Source organism: Tachysurus vachellii, chromosome 18 (assembly GCF_030014155.1).
Source record: "Tachysurus vachellii isolate PV-2020 chromosome 18, HZAU_Pvac_v1, whole genome shotgun sequence".
Lineage (NCBI taxonomy): Eukaryota > Metazoa > Chordata > Actinopteri > Siluriformes > Bagridae > Tachysurus > Tachysurus vachellii.
Window position 1 is genome coordinate 18,401,681 of NC_083477.1, and position 15,167 is coordinate 18,416,847.

Below are 15,167 nucleotides of genomic sequence, written 5' to 3' on the forward strand. Positions count from 1 at the left end.
GAAGGAGGCAGCAGAGCTCAACAAATAAAGTGAAAAAAGTGAATCCACATACTCCATTCTGTATGAGACTCATTCAGTATCAGTCATTATCAGACAAATATCTACATTTTCTCTTCTTTTTCACTCTTTCCATAATGTGTGATTAGTTATTTGGGTTGTTAAACACAGGTTGGACAAAAGAAAACACTATAATTTATGTAACTACATCTTCCTGTGGTTGTGAGGTTTCTCAGTAACATGACAAGATGTATTTTATAATGCTGTTATAATGTAAGGTTATAAATCTAAATTTAACTAAATTATAAATGAATAGAAATAAAGTTTCCTGTTCTAAATGAATTTAAATTTCTGTAAGTTTTCTTATTATAAATTCACCTGAAAACACCTGATAGTGTATAAACTTACTCATTAACACCTGACTTAAGCTTCTTATTGGTTCAAACATAAACTCAAGCTGCAGTGATAGATATCTCTAAAAAATACAGACATGTTTAAAAGATGAGGAGGTTTTCTCATTTATATTTATATATAAGAATCCATCCCATGTTGACCCTAAGATAAGGAGTGTCTCTATGCAAATGTCCTTCTCTGTTATAGATTTAAGCAACAAAGACCAAGAGCTTTTACTTCTTCTGCTCCAACACACACCATGATCTCTACATCCCTACTGCTGCTGCTGGCAGCCGTACACTGTAAGTGTTTTTACATTTGACATGTAATACAGTTTTGGTTCCTTAAAGCTTTTTGCTTTTACATCATTAAAATAACTTTTCTTTAACAGGTGTTCACAGTGTTGAGCTGATCCAGACCGGATCCACAGTATTAACTCCTGGTCAGTCACTGACTCTGACCTGTAAAGTGTCTGGATATTCATTAACTGATGGCAGCTACTGTACACACTGGATACGACAACCTGCAGGAAAAACTCTGGAATGGATCGGAGAGATATGTTCTGGTGGTGAAACTTACTACAGTGAGAAACTGAAAAGCAGGTTTCAGGTTTCCAGAGACACGTCCAGCAGCACAGTGACATTAACAGGACAGAACATGCAGACTGAAGACACAGCTGTGTATTACTGCGCTCGGTACACCACAGTGAGACGAATAAAAAACATCCCTGTACAAAAACTCCTCCTTCGATGTTCACAATAACAGGACACAAGACACAACACTGATCGATCCAAGGTTAAAATTTGTGTTTTTAGAATTTAGAATTTGTGTAAACATGTCTGAGCAAGTGTGGATCAGACAACTGGATCAGACAACAAGCTGGAAAAGCTCTAGAATGGATTGGGGTTATCTGGTCTGATGCCAGTAAAACAATATACACCAAAGACATTGAGGGACGTTTAGAAATTACCAGAGACAACTCCAAAAACATGGTGTATCTGCAGGTGACTGGTTTGAGTGCCCAGGATTCTGCTGTTTATTAAAAATCTCAGATGTGGTCAAAGAGAAAATCGTATTCAATGTAGAGGCCATTTTCACTAGATCTGCAGGTGGCGCTACAGCTTAACAAATATCCTGTAACATTGTAGGCTTCATTAAAGTACAATATATTCTCATATCCCCAGTCACAGCTAGACACTTCACAATTTCTAAGTCTTTCTGTGAGACATTGAACACTGAGACTGTCTCTTATAGTCATAATTTCCTGAAAGAAACAACAAGGGAAATAAATAACATTTACTGAATATTCACTAACGTTTATCACCAACGTGTATTTTACAAAATTATCACAACAAGAACTGTAACTATAAACATAAAAAGAATTCACCATATTCTTCTTTAATTAATAAATAAATTGTCACCGTTCACAGACTGCTGCTGTATAAAAGGAAAAGTGATCATAGTAATCAGTGCCATTGATTATTAGAAAATAATTATCTTCAGGTTTGTAGCAGTAACTTCATGTCACAGTAGCCAAAGGGTGCAGAATTACACAATTTCATGGGTTTTGTTTGTACTTTATACAATAAATTATCAGCACCTGCATCCACCACCTCTACAATTCCTGACATCACACCACCTGATCCTTGATTATTGTCCTATAACAACACACACATGTGTTTTACGCCTTACTGAATATGCTGATATGAAGAGTGTGTTCACTTCACATAAATTCACCTGAGAACATCTCTTAATGTTCCTAATATTATAGATTTATAATCACAAATTAGAAATGTTCATAAGATGAGGAGGTTTTTACATCTAGCGGAATCCATGTTTCACCTGAAGAATTACAGTTTCTGAAAAAAAAAAAACAGAAAGTTCTTCTGGATGTTACAGTTGATCCACAGTGATGGACTAAAAAGAAAACCAGCATAACAATATGCAAATGAATATGTAAAATGTTCCCCTTACAGCTACATATAGAGAAATATCAGCCACGGTCACTGTGGGCTCTGGAGAGTTTAGCACTGCTTTTAGTTATACGATGTTCCTTCCAGTTCTGCTGCTGCTGGCAGCTTCATCCTGTGAGTTTCACTTCACTAATGATCTCAGAGCTGCTAGTAAATTCCTGCAGTTATAACCTACTGTACATAGATTTTTGACTGGAATTGTGACGTCTTTTTTCAGATGTGGAATGTGCAGTAGAGCTCACTCAGGACACCTCAGTGATGTTAAAGCCTGGAGATTCTTTAATCCTCAGCTGTAAAGTATCCGGTTACTCAGTTACTGATAGCAGCTACGCCACAGCTTGGATTCGACAACCTGCAGGGAAACTCTGGAATGGATAAACCGCATTTGGGGGGGTGGAAGCACGTATCATAAAGAGTCTCTAAAAAGCAAATTCAGTATTTCTAAAGATGCCTCCAGCAGCACGGTGACACTGAGAGGACAGAACATGCAGACTGAAGACACAGCTGTGTATTACTGTGCTCGTGATCCACACAGTGACACGACAAGTGCTGCAGTGCTGCACAAAAACCTCATCACAATTCACTTCTTTAATTAAATAATAACTACATTTTACTGAGTAACTAATCCCTACATTCCAAACACTTTATACATTATTTAAAAACTTCTCAAACAATTGGAAAATGAATTACAAATTGTTTGTGAACATTTAATTAGAAGATAAAATATCTGCAGTATTTGATATGATGAAGATTTCTGTAAAGAGAATGTTTATTTCGTGTTGTTGGAAGGAGTCTCCAGTGTCAGAGCTAGATCAGGGTTAAAGCTGTGACTTTATTTTCAGCATGAGAAAGTCTTCAGGACAGAAAAGTTTGTAGTTTTTCCTCAGTTTCAGGACAAGTGTTAAGGGAAGGACTGTTTCTAGCTGTAATAATGAACACGATAACAGGAAATAACTTGTTTTTCTGGCCCTAACACAAGATTAAACATAAATAAATATAAAAAGAAAAATTGTAAATAGTGATGAATAAAAGACTTCATGTTGTGATGATAACAGAAACTTTGATTCATTGTTGATTATTTTTCTGTAACAAAACCTCCCCAAGTGTTTTATTCCTTACTTTCTGTCACTGAGTTTTACTCCTTCTCAATACAGGAGCAGGAGAAAGTCGTCTGTGTGAAATAAACCATCACCACGTAACCATTCCTACATTTAGGTTTCCTAATGTGTTCCTTAGCCCTGCGATGGGTTGGCACTCCGTCCAGGGTGTATCCTGCCTTGATGCCCGATGACGCCTGAGATAGGCACAGGCTCCCCGTGACCCGAGGTAGTTCGGATAAGCGGTAGAAGATGAATGAATGAATGTGTTCCTTAGATGAGTGAGGTGTCTTCTAAAAATGATTCGATTTGGTTCCCTTTCTGATAGAGAAACATTCTGTTGTAGAGATTTACATAGTACCTTATCATCCACTCATCTATCCAGTGAGCAGCATGTGGTTGTGGGTTGAACACCTCCATAGTGGTCATGGACGCTCCCTATTCAAATAGAGTGGTGTATAAACAGCATGTTCTTGGCTGCTCTAGTTTACAGTGAGCTCTGTGAGAGATAACACTCCCATACACTTTAAATCTGGGTGAAGCAGAACTCAGAGAATGATGATTTTAGGACAATGTATCTTATTGCTACTCATTTCATGTACGTTTATGTTTTTTATGTGAAGATTATTAGCATTATAATCAGTAGAAGATAACATTACTGAGTTCTATTCTTCTCTTCCAGATTCTTATGGACAGTCCCTGACCTCCTCTGATTCTGTGGTGAAGAGACCTGGAGAGTCGGTCACTCTGTCCTGTACTGTCTCCGGATTCTCAATGAGCTACTACATGCACTGGATCCGTCAGAAACCAGGACAAGGACTGGAGTGGATCGGGTGCATTGATAGTGGCACAGGCACAATATTCGCTCAGTCTCTACAGGGCCAGTTCTCCATCAATAAAGACACCAATAAAAACTTGCTGTACCTAGAAGTGAAGAGTCTGAAAGCCGAAGACACAGCAGTTTATTACTGTGCACGAGAGTCACACTGACACAACAGACTCCAGAGCTGTACAAAAACTCACACAAGCACGTCCTCGTGAGCTGTAAATATTCCCTCAACAGGAAGCTGCACCTCAGAGACCTTTATTATAAAGAACATCATCTATTCACACTCAGCACTCAGATCTTCCTCTTTATTCCAATCTCTTCTAGCAGTTATTAATATTAATAATATTAATAATAACCATCTTTTGTATCACATTTACATTATGATGTCTTTACGTATTTGACTGGAGGTAAATCAGCTCTAGGACAATGATTGTGATGACTAGTTGGGACTATATACTGTACTATTCATGCTTTTATTCCTCCTGATTTTGATGCCAGCTGCAGGAACACTACAGGTCGATGGTTCATTTCCTGAATTTAGAAACACAGAGTCTGTTCAGCAGCACAGAATCTGATGAGAGATCAAACTGAAATGAACACACTTATTCTGTCTTACTATGACTGACTTTCATTCCTCTTCTTTCCAGAGCAGAAATCTAACTTTCCAGGTATTCCTCCACCTGCTCTCTACTCTCACTACAGAATTTCCTGAAATCTCACTTCTTTAAAATAAGGAGACTGATAAAAAGTGTTTGTAAAAGCCACTCTACACTGTGAAATTCCAGTATATTGATATGACTGAGACAGTAAAGGATGAGATAAATGTAGAGATCAGATGATGAACATTGGGACGATGACAAAAGTCATGAGGCTGATCTGAGGAGGTTTTTGTACAGGCACTTCAGTGATCCAAATCACTGTGTTATGGTAGCGCACACAATAATACACAGCTGTGTCTTCCATCTGCACATTTTGACCATGGAGGGTCACTGTGTTACTGGAGGTGTCCTGAGTGATGCTGAACCTGTTTTTCAGTGACTCTGTGCCCCCTGTGCTTCCATCACTACAAATGTATCCAATCCACTGCATATTTTTTCCCAGTAGCATGTCGAATCCAGTTTGTACAATAACTGCTATCAGTCAAGCTGTAACCAGACACTTTACAGCCAGTGGTCAAAGTCTGTCCAGGCCGGACAATCACATGCCCTGGCTGAGTAAAATCAATTGCGCTAAAAACAACTGCAATAAAAAAAATATATAGATAGTAAACATAATAATATTTTTTCTAAAAGATCTCAACATGAAATAGACAAAGTACAACAATGTATGGTTTAAACAAACTTACAGGACGTAGATATGTCCAACACTAGGAGATAAACAAGCAGCATGGTTACAGCTGAAGCTGTACTGGTGGGTGCTGCTCTCTAATCATCCAGCTTTATTGATGTATAGTCAGGGACAGAGTTTACATAATTTACCCTCATGCAAAATAGTACTATTGCTCATTTGGTGTAATGGTGAAGGGGCTGCAGGATACAGCTACTGACATGTACTAAAGTAGTTAATGTAACAGATAGACTACTTTTTTACCTTAAACATTTTAGTGTAAATCATGTCTAAATTATAAGAATTAGAATCAGGAGTTTATTGAGACTGGAAGTCATTGGAAATCAGAGATAACATTAAAATATAACATTTAGATTCCTGAAAGAGGGGGTCACGGTGGCTTAGTGGTTAGCGCGTTCACCTCACACCTCCAGGGTTGGGGGTTCGATTCCCGCCTCCGCCTTGTGTGTGTGGAGTTTGCATGTTCTCACCATGCCTCGGGGGTTTCCTCCGGGTACTCCGGTTTCCTCCCCCGGTCCAAAGACATGCATGGTAGGTTGATTGGCATCTCTGGAAAATTGTCCGTAGTGTGTGAGTGCGTGAGTGTATGAGAGTTTGTGTGTGCCCTGCGATGGGTTGGCACTCTGTCCAGGGTGTATCCTGTCTTGATGCCCGCTGACGCCTGAGATAGGCACAGGCTCCCCATGACCCGAGGTAGTTCGGATAAGCGGTATAGAAAATGAGCGAGAGAGTGAGATTTCTGAGAGATTTTTTTTCTTTCCATTCATTAAGGGGTCAAATGTCACTGATTTATGTATATCATAGTTTATTGTCAACCCGAGAATAGTTCGGATAAGCGGTAGAAAATGAATGAATGAATAGTTTACTGTCAAATGTTGTAACTAGTTATTAATTCATTTCACAGAGGATTTTTAGTTATTGTTAGCTAAACAGATGTATTGTTTCTTTTGTTGTTAAAATGTCTGCAAAGTCAGAGTTAATCTTTTTTTTTGTACAAAACCTTTATTCCAACATAGAATTTAAGAATTAATATGATTAGAATTCTCTCTTTGTAAAGAAAATCTTCTCAGTCTATTTGAACACATTCCATGTCTCTTTCTTAAACACTCTAATCGTTCTCCAGCTCCGTTTAACTCACTGGACAGATTAATGATTTTTGGGATTCTGCAAAAGTGATTCATATTTAACTACAATATTCTGTGTATTTTATAAATTCTGCAGTTATATTCACTTTTTGTGGTTTTATAGTTGATTTAAATAATAAATGCTGAAAGAGTCGGATCAGGAAAGTTCATGTATTTATGTCAATCTCAGTGCAAGAAAAAGTCTAATTCAAACCCAAGCAACAGGAGTGTTAGGGAGCGTTAACTAATACTACAAACAGAACAGTTAGTGACCTGACAATGTGAAACTTACAGAAATAGTTTTCTCCTCTCGTCTGTTCCTCTGTGGGTGTTTTTATATCTCTAGTGGGTGTGTCATGCAAACCAAATCCTGTGTTTGAACCATTTATGCTGAAACATTCAGCCCAACAACATAGCAGCAGTTTGTGTTCATTTACAGCAGCAGGAATCATTTTAATTCTTTGAGATGGGACTAGGCAGAGTTTTGAGTTACTTTACTCTAGTAATCTTCATTCAATGTTAGTATTATTATTTACTTCACATAGAGAAACATTTTAACGATTTTTAATATTTCTTCTTTTTTAACTTTAACTAATACTTTTAAATATTTTTCTATTTCAGATTCCTGCAGTCAGACACTGATCGAGTCTGATCCAGTGATCATCAAACCTGATCAGTCTCATAAACTGACCTGCACAGCCTCTGGATTTGACTTTAGTAGCTACTGGATGGCTTGGATCAGACAGGCACCTGGAAAAGGACTGGAATGGGTTGCATATATCTCAGGTAGCAGTGGTAGCATATATTACTCCAGCACTGTTAAGGGCCGCTTCACCATCTCCAGAGACAACAGTAAGAAGCAGGTGTATCTGCAGATGAACAGCATGAGGACAGAAGACACTGCAGTTTATTACTGCGCCCGTGACACACAGTGATACTTCCCCTTAGACATCAGTACAAAAACACAGACTTACTATAGACACATGAAAAGCTCACAGTCTGTTACAAAAAATGTTCCAAAATTTAAACTTTAATTTTAAAATTTTTATTGTATGTTTTTCTTTTTTAAAGCTGCTTTGAGAAAATATCCATTGTTAAATGTGTTATATAAATAAAGTGAATTGAATTAACAGATTAAGAACTATGGAAGTAGATGTTCACAAATCTAGGGAAAAAAAAATTAATATTAATTTCCCTAATAATTAATTTGGTTAAACCAAATGATTTACTATGTTACTGCTGATACTGTATCTGAGTGTTTACTCTATTTTAAACCATGCTGATAAAATATATATATTTTTTCATTGTTGGTCCTTGTGAAAGTTTTTTTTTACCGACAGCCAGAACATTATAATCTTCTGTATCTGCACCTGTAGGGGGCAGCAGCTGCTTGTTTTTGAGAAGGATTCATGAAACTATGAAATCTAACAGCTGAAGTGTGTTTATGCAAATTCTCTCTGTTATAAAAAAACAGCCTCTTGCTCACCCAAGATCGACAAGTTCGTGTCACACGACTGAATCAAAGAGCATGATGATAGGGCTGAGGGTCACTCAGTACTACATCTTTGTTATAATGTTATATATTTATAACCAAAGGTACCTGAGACTTCTGCACTGTATATTTCTTCCCTCAGAATATCTTGACTGTGTTGATGATGATCTTTCAGACTGGACCAGTCTCCTGCTGTGATAAAGAGACCTGGAGAAACTGTGAAGATCTCATTCATTCATTCATTTTCTACCGCTTATCTGAACTACCTCGGGTCATGGGGAGCCTGTGCCTATCTCAGGCGTCATCGGGCATCAAGGCAAAATACACCCTGGACGGAGTGCCAACCCATCGCAGGGCACACACACACTCTCATTCACTCACGCACTCACACACTACGGACAATTTTCCAGAGATGCCAATCAACCTACCATGCATGTCTTTGGACCGGGGGAGGAAACCGGAGTACCCGGAGGAAACCCCCGAGGCACAGGGAGAACATGCAAACTCCACACACACAAGGCGGAGGCGGGAATCGAACCCCCAACCCTGGAGGTGTGAGGCGAAGGTGCTAACCACTAAGCCACCGTGACCCCCCACTGTGAAGATCTCCTGTAAGATAAATGGATATTCAATGACAAGCCACAACATACACTGGATCAGACAGAAACCTGGGAAAGCTCTGGAATGGCTTGGCAGGATGGATACAGGCAATAATGCACCAATATATGCAGAGTCTGTGAAGAACCAGCTCACTTTAACAGAAGACGTCTCAGCAAGCACACAGTACTTAGAGGTCAAGACCCTGAGGACAGAGGACACTGCGGTTTATTACTGCGCCCGACGTCCCACAGTGACTGGAGCTGAGGAAGCAGCTGTACAAAAACCAGACACACATTGTAACTGAACTAACTGAAGTTGCTTCACTTATAACTGAAACACAGATGAACAGAGTTTGTATCTATTTACTGCTCCAATTATCTATAAATGTACCTGGATATAACCCTAAAATGGGCGTGGCCTAAATTAATTATCATGAATGAAAATATACATAAACCCTGTTTCTATGCTCCTGGAAACACTGGAAAAAGCCACAGGTAGAAATAACAGCTCTGTCGGCATGCTGTGTTAATGTGGTTCTGACTGTTCCTCAAACCAACAAACTAGTAGACATCCCAGTCCCAATACACACTGTAATACACACATCCCAGTCCCAATACACACTGTAATACACACACCCCAGTCCCAATACACACTGCAATACACAAATCCCAGTCCAAATACACACCGTAATACACACATCCCATTCCCAATACACATTGTAATGCATACATCCCAGTCCCAATACACACTGTAATACACATCCCAGTCATCCCAGTCCCAGTTTAACTCACTGGACAGATTATTGATTTTTTGGATTCTGCAAAAGTGATTCATATTTAACAACAATATTCTGTGTATTTTAGAAATTCTACAGTTTGACACTTTTATATTTACGCATTTATGTGTATCACAGTGCAAGAAAAATCTAAACCCAAGCAGCAGGAGTGTTAGGGAGCGTTAACTAATACTACAAACAGAGACAGAGTGAGAAGTGTAGGTGTGTAGGTATATATATATTTTATATATATATATGTATATATATACACATATACACATACACACACCTACAGTTTTGATCTTAGACTTTTCATTAAGTTATTTATTTCCACTATAACACTTGTGTTCCTGATATTATTGCATTTAATGAGGCCTTGTTGTATTTAATCTTACAATAGATTCCAGATGTGGTCAAGCTACAATTTTTTGACTAAAACTAGACTAAAATTAAAAGACTTTTAGTCGACTAAAACTTGACTAAGATACCTTGAGTTTTCTTTTGACTAAAACTAGACTAAAATGACGAGACTTTTAGTCGACTAAAACTAGGACTAACAAAAAAGATATGTGAATGACTAAATATGACTAAAACTAACAAGGAGATTTGGCACAAGACTAAGACTAAGACTAAATTAAAAATAGGTGACGAAATTAACACTACAGTGAGCAGCGTGTGGTTGTGTGTTGAACACCTCCATAGTGGTCATGGACGCTCCCTATTTACATTATGACGTCTTTACGTATTTGACTGGAGGTAAATCAGCTCTAGGACAATGATTGTGATGACTAGTTGGGACTATATACTGTACTATTCATGCTTTTATTCCTCCTGATTGTGATGCCAGCTGCAGGAACACTACAGGTCGATGGTTCATTTCCTGAATTTAGAAACACAGAGTCTGTTCAGCAGCACAGAATCTGATGAGAGATCAAACTGAAATGTAGATGTTTACTGCAGCATCACTACTACAAACTCCTGGAATTAAAAATCACCTGTAGGGGGCAGCAGCTGCTTGTTTTCAAGAAGGATTCATGAAACTATGAAATCTAACAGCTGAAGTGTGTTTATGCAAATTCACCCTGTTATAATACAAAAACATCCTCTTGCTCACCCCAAGTTCAGATTCAGACATGTTCATATTCCGGTTCTTTAAATGACTCTGAAAATAAACTGCAGCTCATTTTCCCCGTCTGCGTCTGCAGGTTTTATGTGTTCAGGAGTCCAGAAGAGAACAAATGTCTATGCTCTTATTAATAGAGAACAAAACTACTGGAATTAGAGGTGTAAGGATATATATACTGTAACTAATCATATAATCATTCAGTATCACCAGACAATAATCAGGGTAATGTATTCATTCACTCGGTCATCATTAGGAAGTGTTTTATTGGGTCAGAGTGCAGGCTCCAGAGTCCATCCCAGTCCTCATTCACCTAAATGGATAATTAATGTAATGTACTGAGCAACGAATCCCTACATTCCAAACACACTGTTATATAATCACAATACTTCCTCCAATAATGTTGATTCAATATATGACACCACACAGAAAGAGGTCTTAGAGGAACAAAAGACGTCCACACATGCTACTGCATCCCGTCACCCTGCCCTTGATTATTTTCCTAGAACATCATGCCTCTATGTCTTTAATTCCTTACTCTATGTTTCACTGAGCTCTTATGCTTCTGTTGGATTTTAGATAAAGGTCCAGGTCTTCATTTCTTCTAGGAGAAATTAGAAATCATTCTCAATACAGGACCAAGTTACTGATGTTTGATGCCTTGTGAGAGCGATCTGTGTGAACAAGACCATCTTTAACTGCTCATTAATACACATTCAGCTTAAAAAAAACATCTAATGAGTAAAGAGCAGTGATGAAGCTGACAGCATGAAACAGACCTTTAGTCTTACAGGAAGCTTTTTCTCCTCTCGTCTGTTCCTCTGTGGATGTTTTTATATCTCTAGTGGGTGTGTCATGCAAACCAAATCCTGTGTTTGAACCATTTATGCTGAAACATTCAGCCCAACAACATAGCAGCAGTTTGTGTTCATTTACAGCAGCTGGAATCATTTTAATTCTTAGAGATGGGACTAGGCAGAGTTTTGAGTTACTTTACTCTAGTAATCTTCATTCAATGTTAGTATTAATTATTAAAGAATTAAAATTTTAAATTCATTCATTTTTAACTTTAACTCCTACTTTTATATATTTTCTATTTCAGATTCCTGCAGTCAGACACTGATCGAGTCTGATCCAGTGACCATCAAACCTGATCAGTCTCATAAACTGACCTGCACAGCCTCTGGATTAGACATTAGTAGTCATTTTTTGGCTTGGATCAGACAGGCGCCTGGAAAAGGGCTGGAATGGGTTGCAAGCATCTACAGCAGTGACATACGTTACTCCAGTGCTGTTAAAGGCCGCTTCACCATCTCCAGAGACGACAGTAAGAAGCAGGTGTATCTGCAGATGAACAGCATGAGGACAGAAGACACTGCAGTTTATTACTGCGCCCGTCACACACAGTGATACTTCCCCTTAGACATCAGTACAAAAACACAGACTTACTATAGACACATGACAAACCCACATTTGGAGATTCTTGAATGTGAATGAAATTTTTGCTGCTGACTTTTACTGGACTATTCTGAACATTGGACATTTATACTGATGAAAGATCATTAATTTACTTCTCAACATTTTTGCAGTCATGTGAAAAAGAAAGTGCACCCTCTTGAATTCTGGGTTTAACTATTAAGACATAATAAAAATAATCTAGTTTTTAGCAGGTCTTAAAATCAGGTAATAAAACCTCAGATGAACAAGAACGCATGATATATTACATCATGCCATTATTTTTTTCTTATTGGTTTTTTTTTCATTGGACTTCGCGGTTTTGGCGACATTGGTCCGCATTTTTCCGGTGAGGGACACCGCTCCGCTTCCGGTTTCTCCGCGGGGGGCGCCGCCTCACTTCCTGGTTGTGGGCCATGTCACCAGCCCGAGTTTTGTTTTTTTTCGGTGTCCTGTGACATCGCCCCACACCTGTCCGGTGGGGGGCTTTCGCTTCACTTCAGGTTTCCGTGGAGGACGCCGTCCCACTTCCTGTCCGCGGGGGGTGTTGCAGGCCCGTGTTTTACACCCATGTATATTTTCTGTTCTGTGGAGGATTTTTTTTTCCCCTGCCCTCCCTCCCCTTTTCCTGGTTCCCTAGAGATGGGTCTGGCTGCGGTGCGTTGGGGGTTGCGCTCGCCCCCCCCACCCCCCGCTCAGCTGTGGATATTGCTCGGCCCCCCCGTTCAGCTGTGGATGTCGCTTGGCCCTCCGGTTCGGCTGTGGAGGTCGCTCGGCCCTCCTGTTTGGCTGTGGACGTCGCTGGGCCCTCGTGTTCGGCTGTGGACGTCGCTCAGCCCTTCTGTTTGGCTGTGGACGTCGCTGGGCCCTCCTGTTCGGCTGTGGACATCGCTCGGCCCTCCTGTTTGGCTGGGGACGCGCTCGGCTCTCCTGTTCCGCTGGGGACGTCGCTCGGCCCTCCTGTTCGGCTGTGGACGTCTCTCGGCCCCTCTGACTGCGCCGCCGTGTGCCTTGCTCCCCCCACCTGCCTCGCCATGTGCCTTGCTCCCCCCATCTGCCTCGCCGTGTGCCTTGCTCCCCGCACCTGCCTTGCCGTGTGCCTTGCTCCCCCATCCCGGACCCCTCGGGACTATCAGGACGAATTGGCGCGTTGGGAGCCGCACCTCGAGCGGGGGGAGGGGAGGGGGGGATTGTACTGTCAGGACTCTGCCCGGACTTTGGCCATGTGCCTTTTGTTTATGTTCTTTGTTCACGTGTCTGCCCCGCCCTTGTCTTTTCCTCCCTGCCTCTGCACACCTGTGCCTCATGTGTCATGATTATCATTAGTATTTAGTTGAGCCGCATTGCCTTGTGCAGCGCGGAATCCTCTGTTGTCTTTGTCTGCTGTTGTCTTCGTCCTGTTTAGTGGTTTTTAAGTTAATAAATGCTTTTTTTGTTAAGCTGTCCTGCATTTGGGTCCGTTTTTACCCCGCGTCCGTGACAACTTTTGTACTACTAAAGAAACTTTAGAACCTGTTGCATTTTTGACTAATAATAATCACATCAACAAATTACAATTTGTGTTAACATATGTGAGAAAGTGTGAGAGCATTATTCCATGACTATAGAAATGTTAAACTTCTGACATAGATAATAATCCTCAAATGTAAATTTAGTATTTAATCATTGATGCCTATTTCCACATATGATCCACACATCCTCCATCAGATGAATCTCCTCCTCATGATATAAATACATCTCAGATACATTCTCCTCCCATCATCAGCAGATAAACAAATCCAAGTGTCAGAGCTGGATCTCACTCTATTTATATGATGTGATGGTGTGTGTTAAACTTTGGAGAACAGAGAAGACTCCAGTCCAAACAACACACATCATGTTCTCTACATCTCTACTGCTCCTGCTGGCAGCTGCTTCTTGTGAGTGCTTTATCAAATTCATTCATTTACTAGATGAAGAATAAAGGTGCAGCATATATTGTGTGAGATATCACCATGTGTTTTCCTCCACAGATGTGCATGGTGAGGAACTGACTCAGCCTGCTTCCATGACAGTCCAGCCAGGCCAGAGTCTCTCCATCCAGTGCAAGGTTTCATATTCAGTTACGAGCTATCGTACAGCTTGGATTCGACAACCTGCAGGAAAAGCTCTGGAGTGGATTGGAATCATCTATGCTGGTGGGAGTACAGCTTACAGTGAGAAACTGAAAAATAAGTTCAGCATCTCCAGAGACACTTCTACTAACACAATAACAATTGGAGGACAGAACATGCAGACTGAAGACACAGCTGTGTATTACTGCGCTCGTGATCCACACAGTGACACAACAAGCTGCAGTGCTGCACAAAAACCTCATCACAATTCACTTCTTTAATTAAATAACAACTACATTTTACTGAGTAAATAATCCCCATATTACAAATATTTCAGCACAGACACCAACACTGGCATTAATAAAATAAATAAATAAAAGTTTACTTAGGAATAATAGTCTCTTTTTATAACTAGTTGAAATGAAATGTGTCTGCAAAAGACATTTATTATAAAGAACAACATCCATTCACACTCAGCACTCAGGCTTTAACTCTTCATCCTGAATGAACAAAAACCATCCAAAAACTCCTCAATCTAAATCTAATAATTAATAAGAATCCCATGCAATTAAATGTGAAATATGAACACTGTATAATTTGATCATGAATTTCTGGTAATGTACAAATTAAAATGAATAAAAGAAACACAAAGTGATCACCTTTTTCTCCTCTCGTCTGTTCCTCTGTGGATGTTTTTATATCTCTAGTGGGTGTGTCATGCAAACCAAATCCTGTGTTTGAACCATTTATGCTGAAACATTCAGCCCAACAACATAGCAGCAGTTTGTGTTCATTTACAGCAGCAGGAATCATTTTAATTCTTTGAGATGGGACTAGACAGAGTTTTGAGTTACTTTACTCTAGTAATC

The 15,167-nt window shown here is 39.7% G+C and overlaps 1 pseudogene and 1 gene segment (V, D, J or C); both read left to right on the plus strand.

The window, feature by feature from the left end:
* The first annotated feature begins 649 nt into the window (after positions 1-649).
* On the plus strand, positions 650-1,152 carry LOC132861594 (Ig heavy chain V region 914-like). The segment is given in 2 exon segments: positions 650-692; positions 782-1,152. Coding segments are annotated over 2 exon segments (414 nt in total).
* Positions 1,153-2,437: 1,285 nt separating this feature from the next.
* Positions 2,438-4,450, plus strand: LOC132861595 (Ig heavy chain V region 5A-like; annotated as a pseudogene).
* Positions 4,451-15,167: the final 10,717 nt, after the last annotated feature.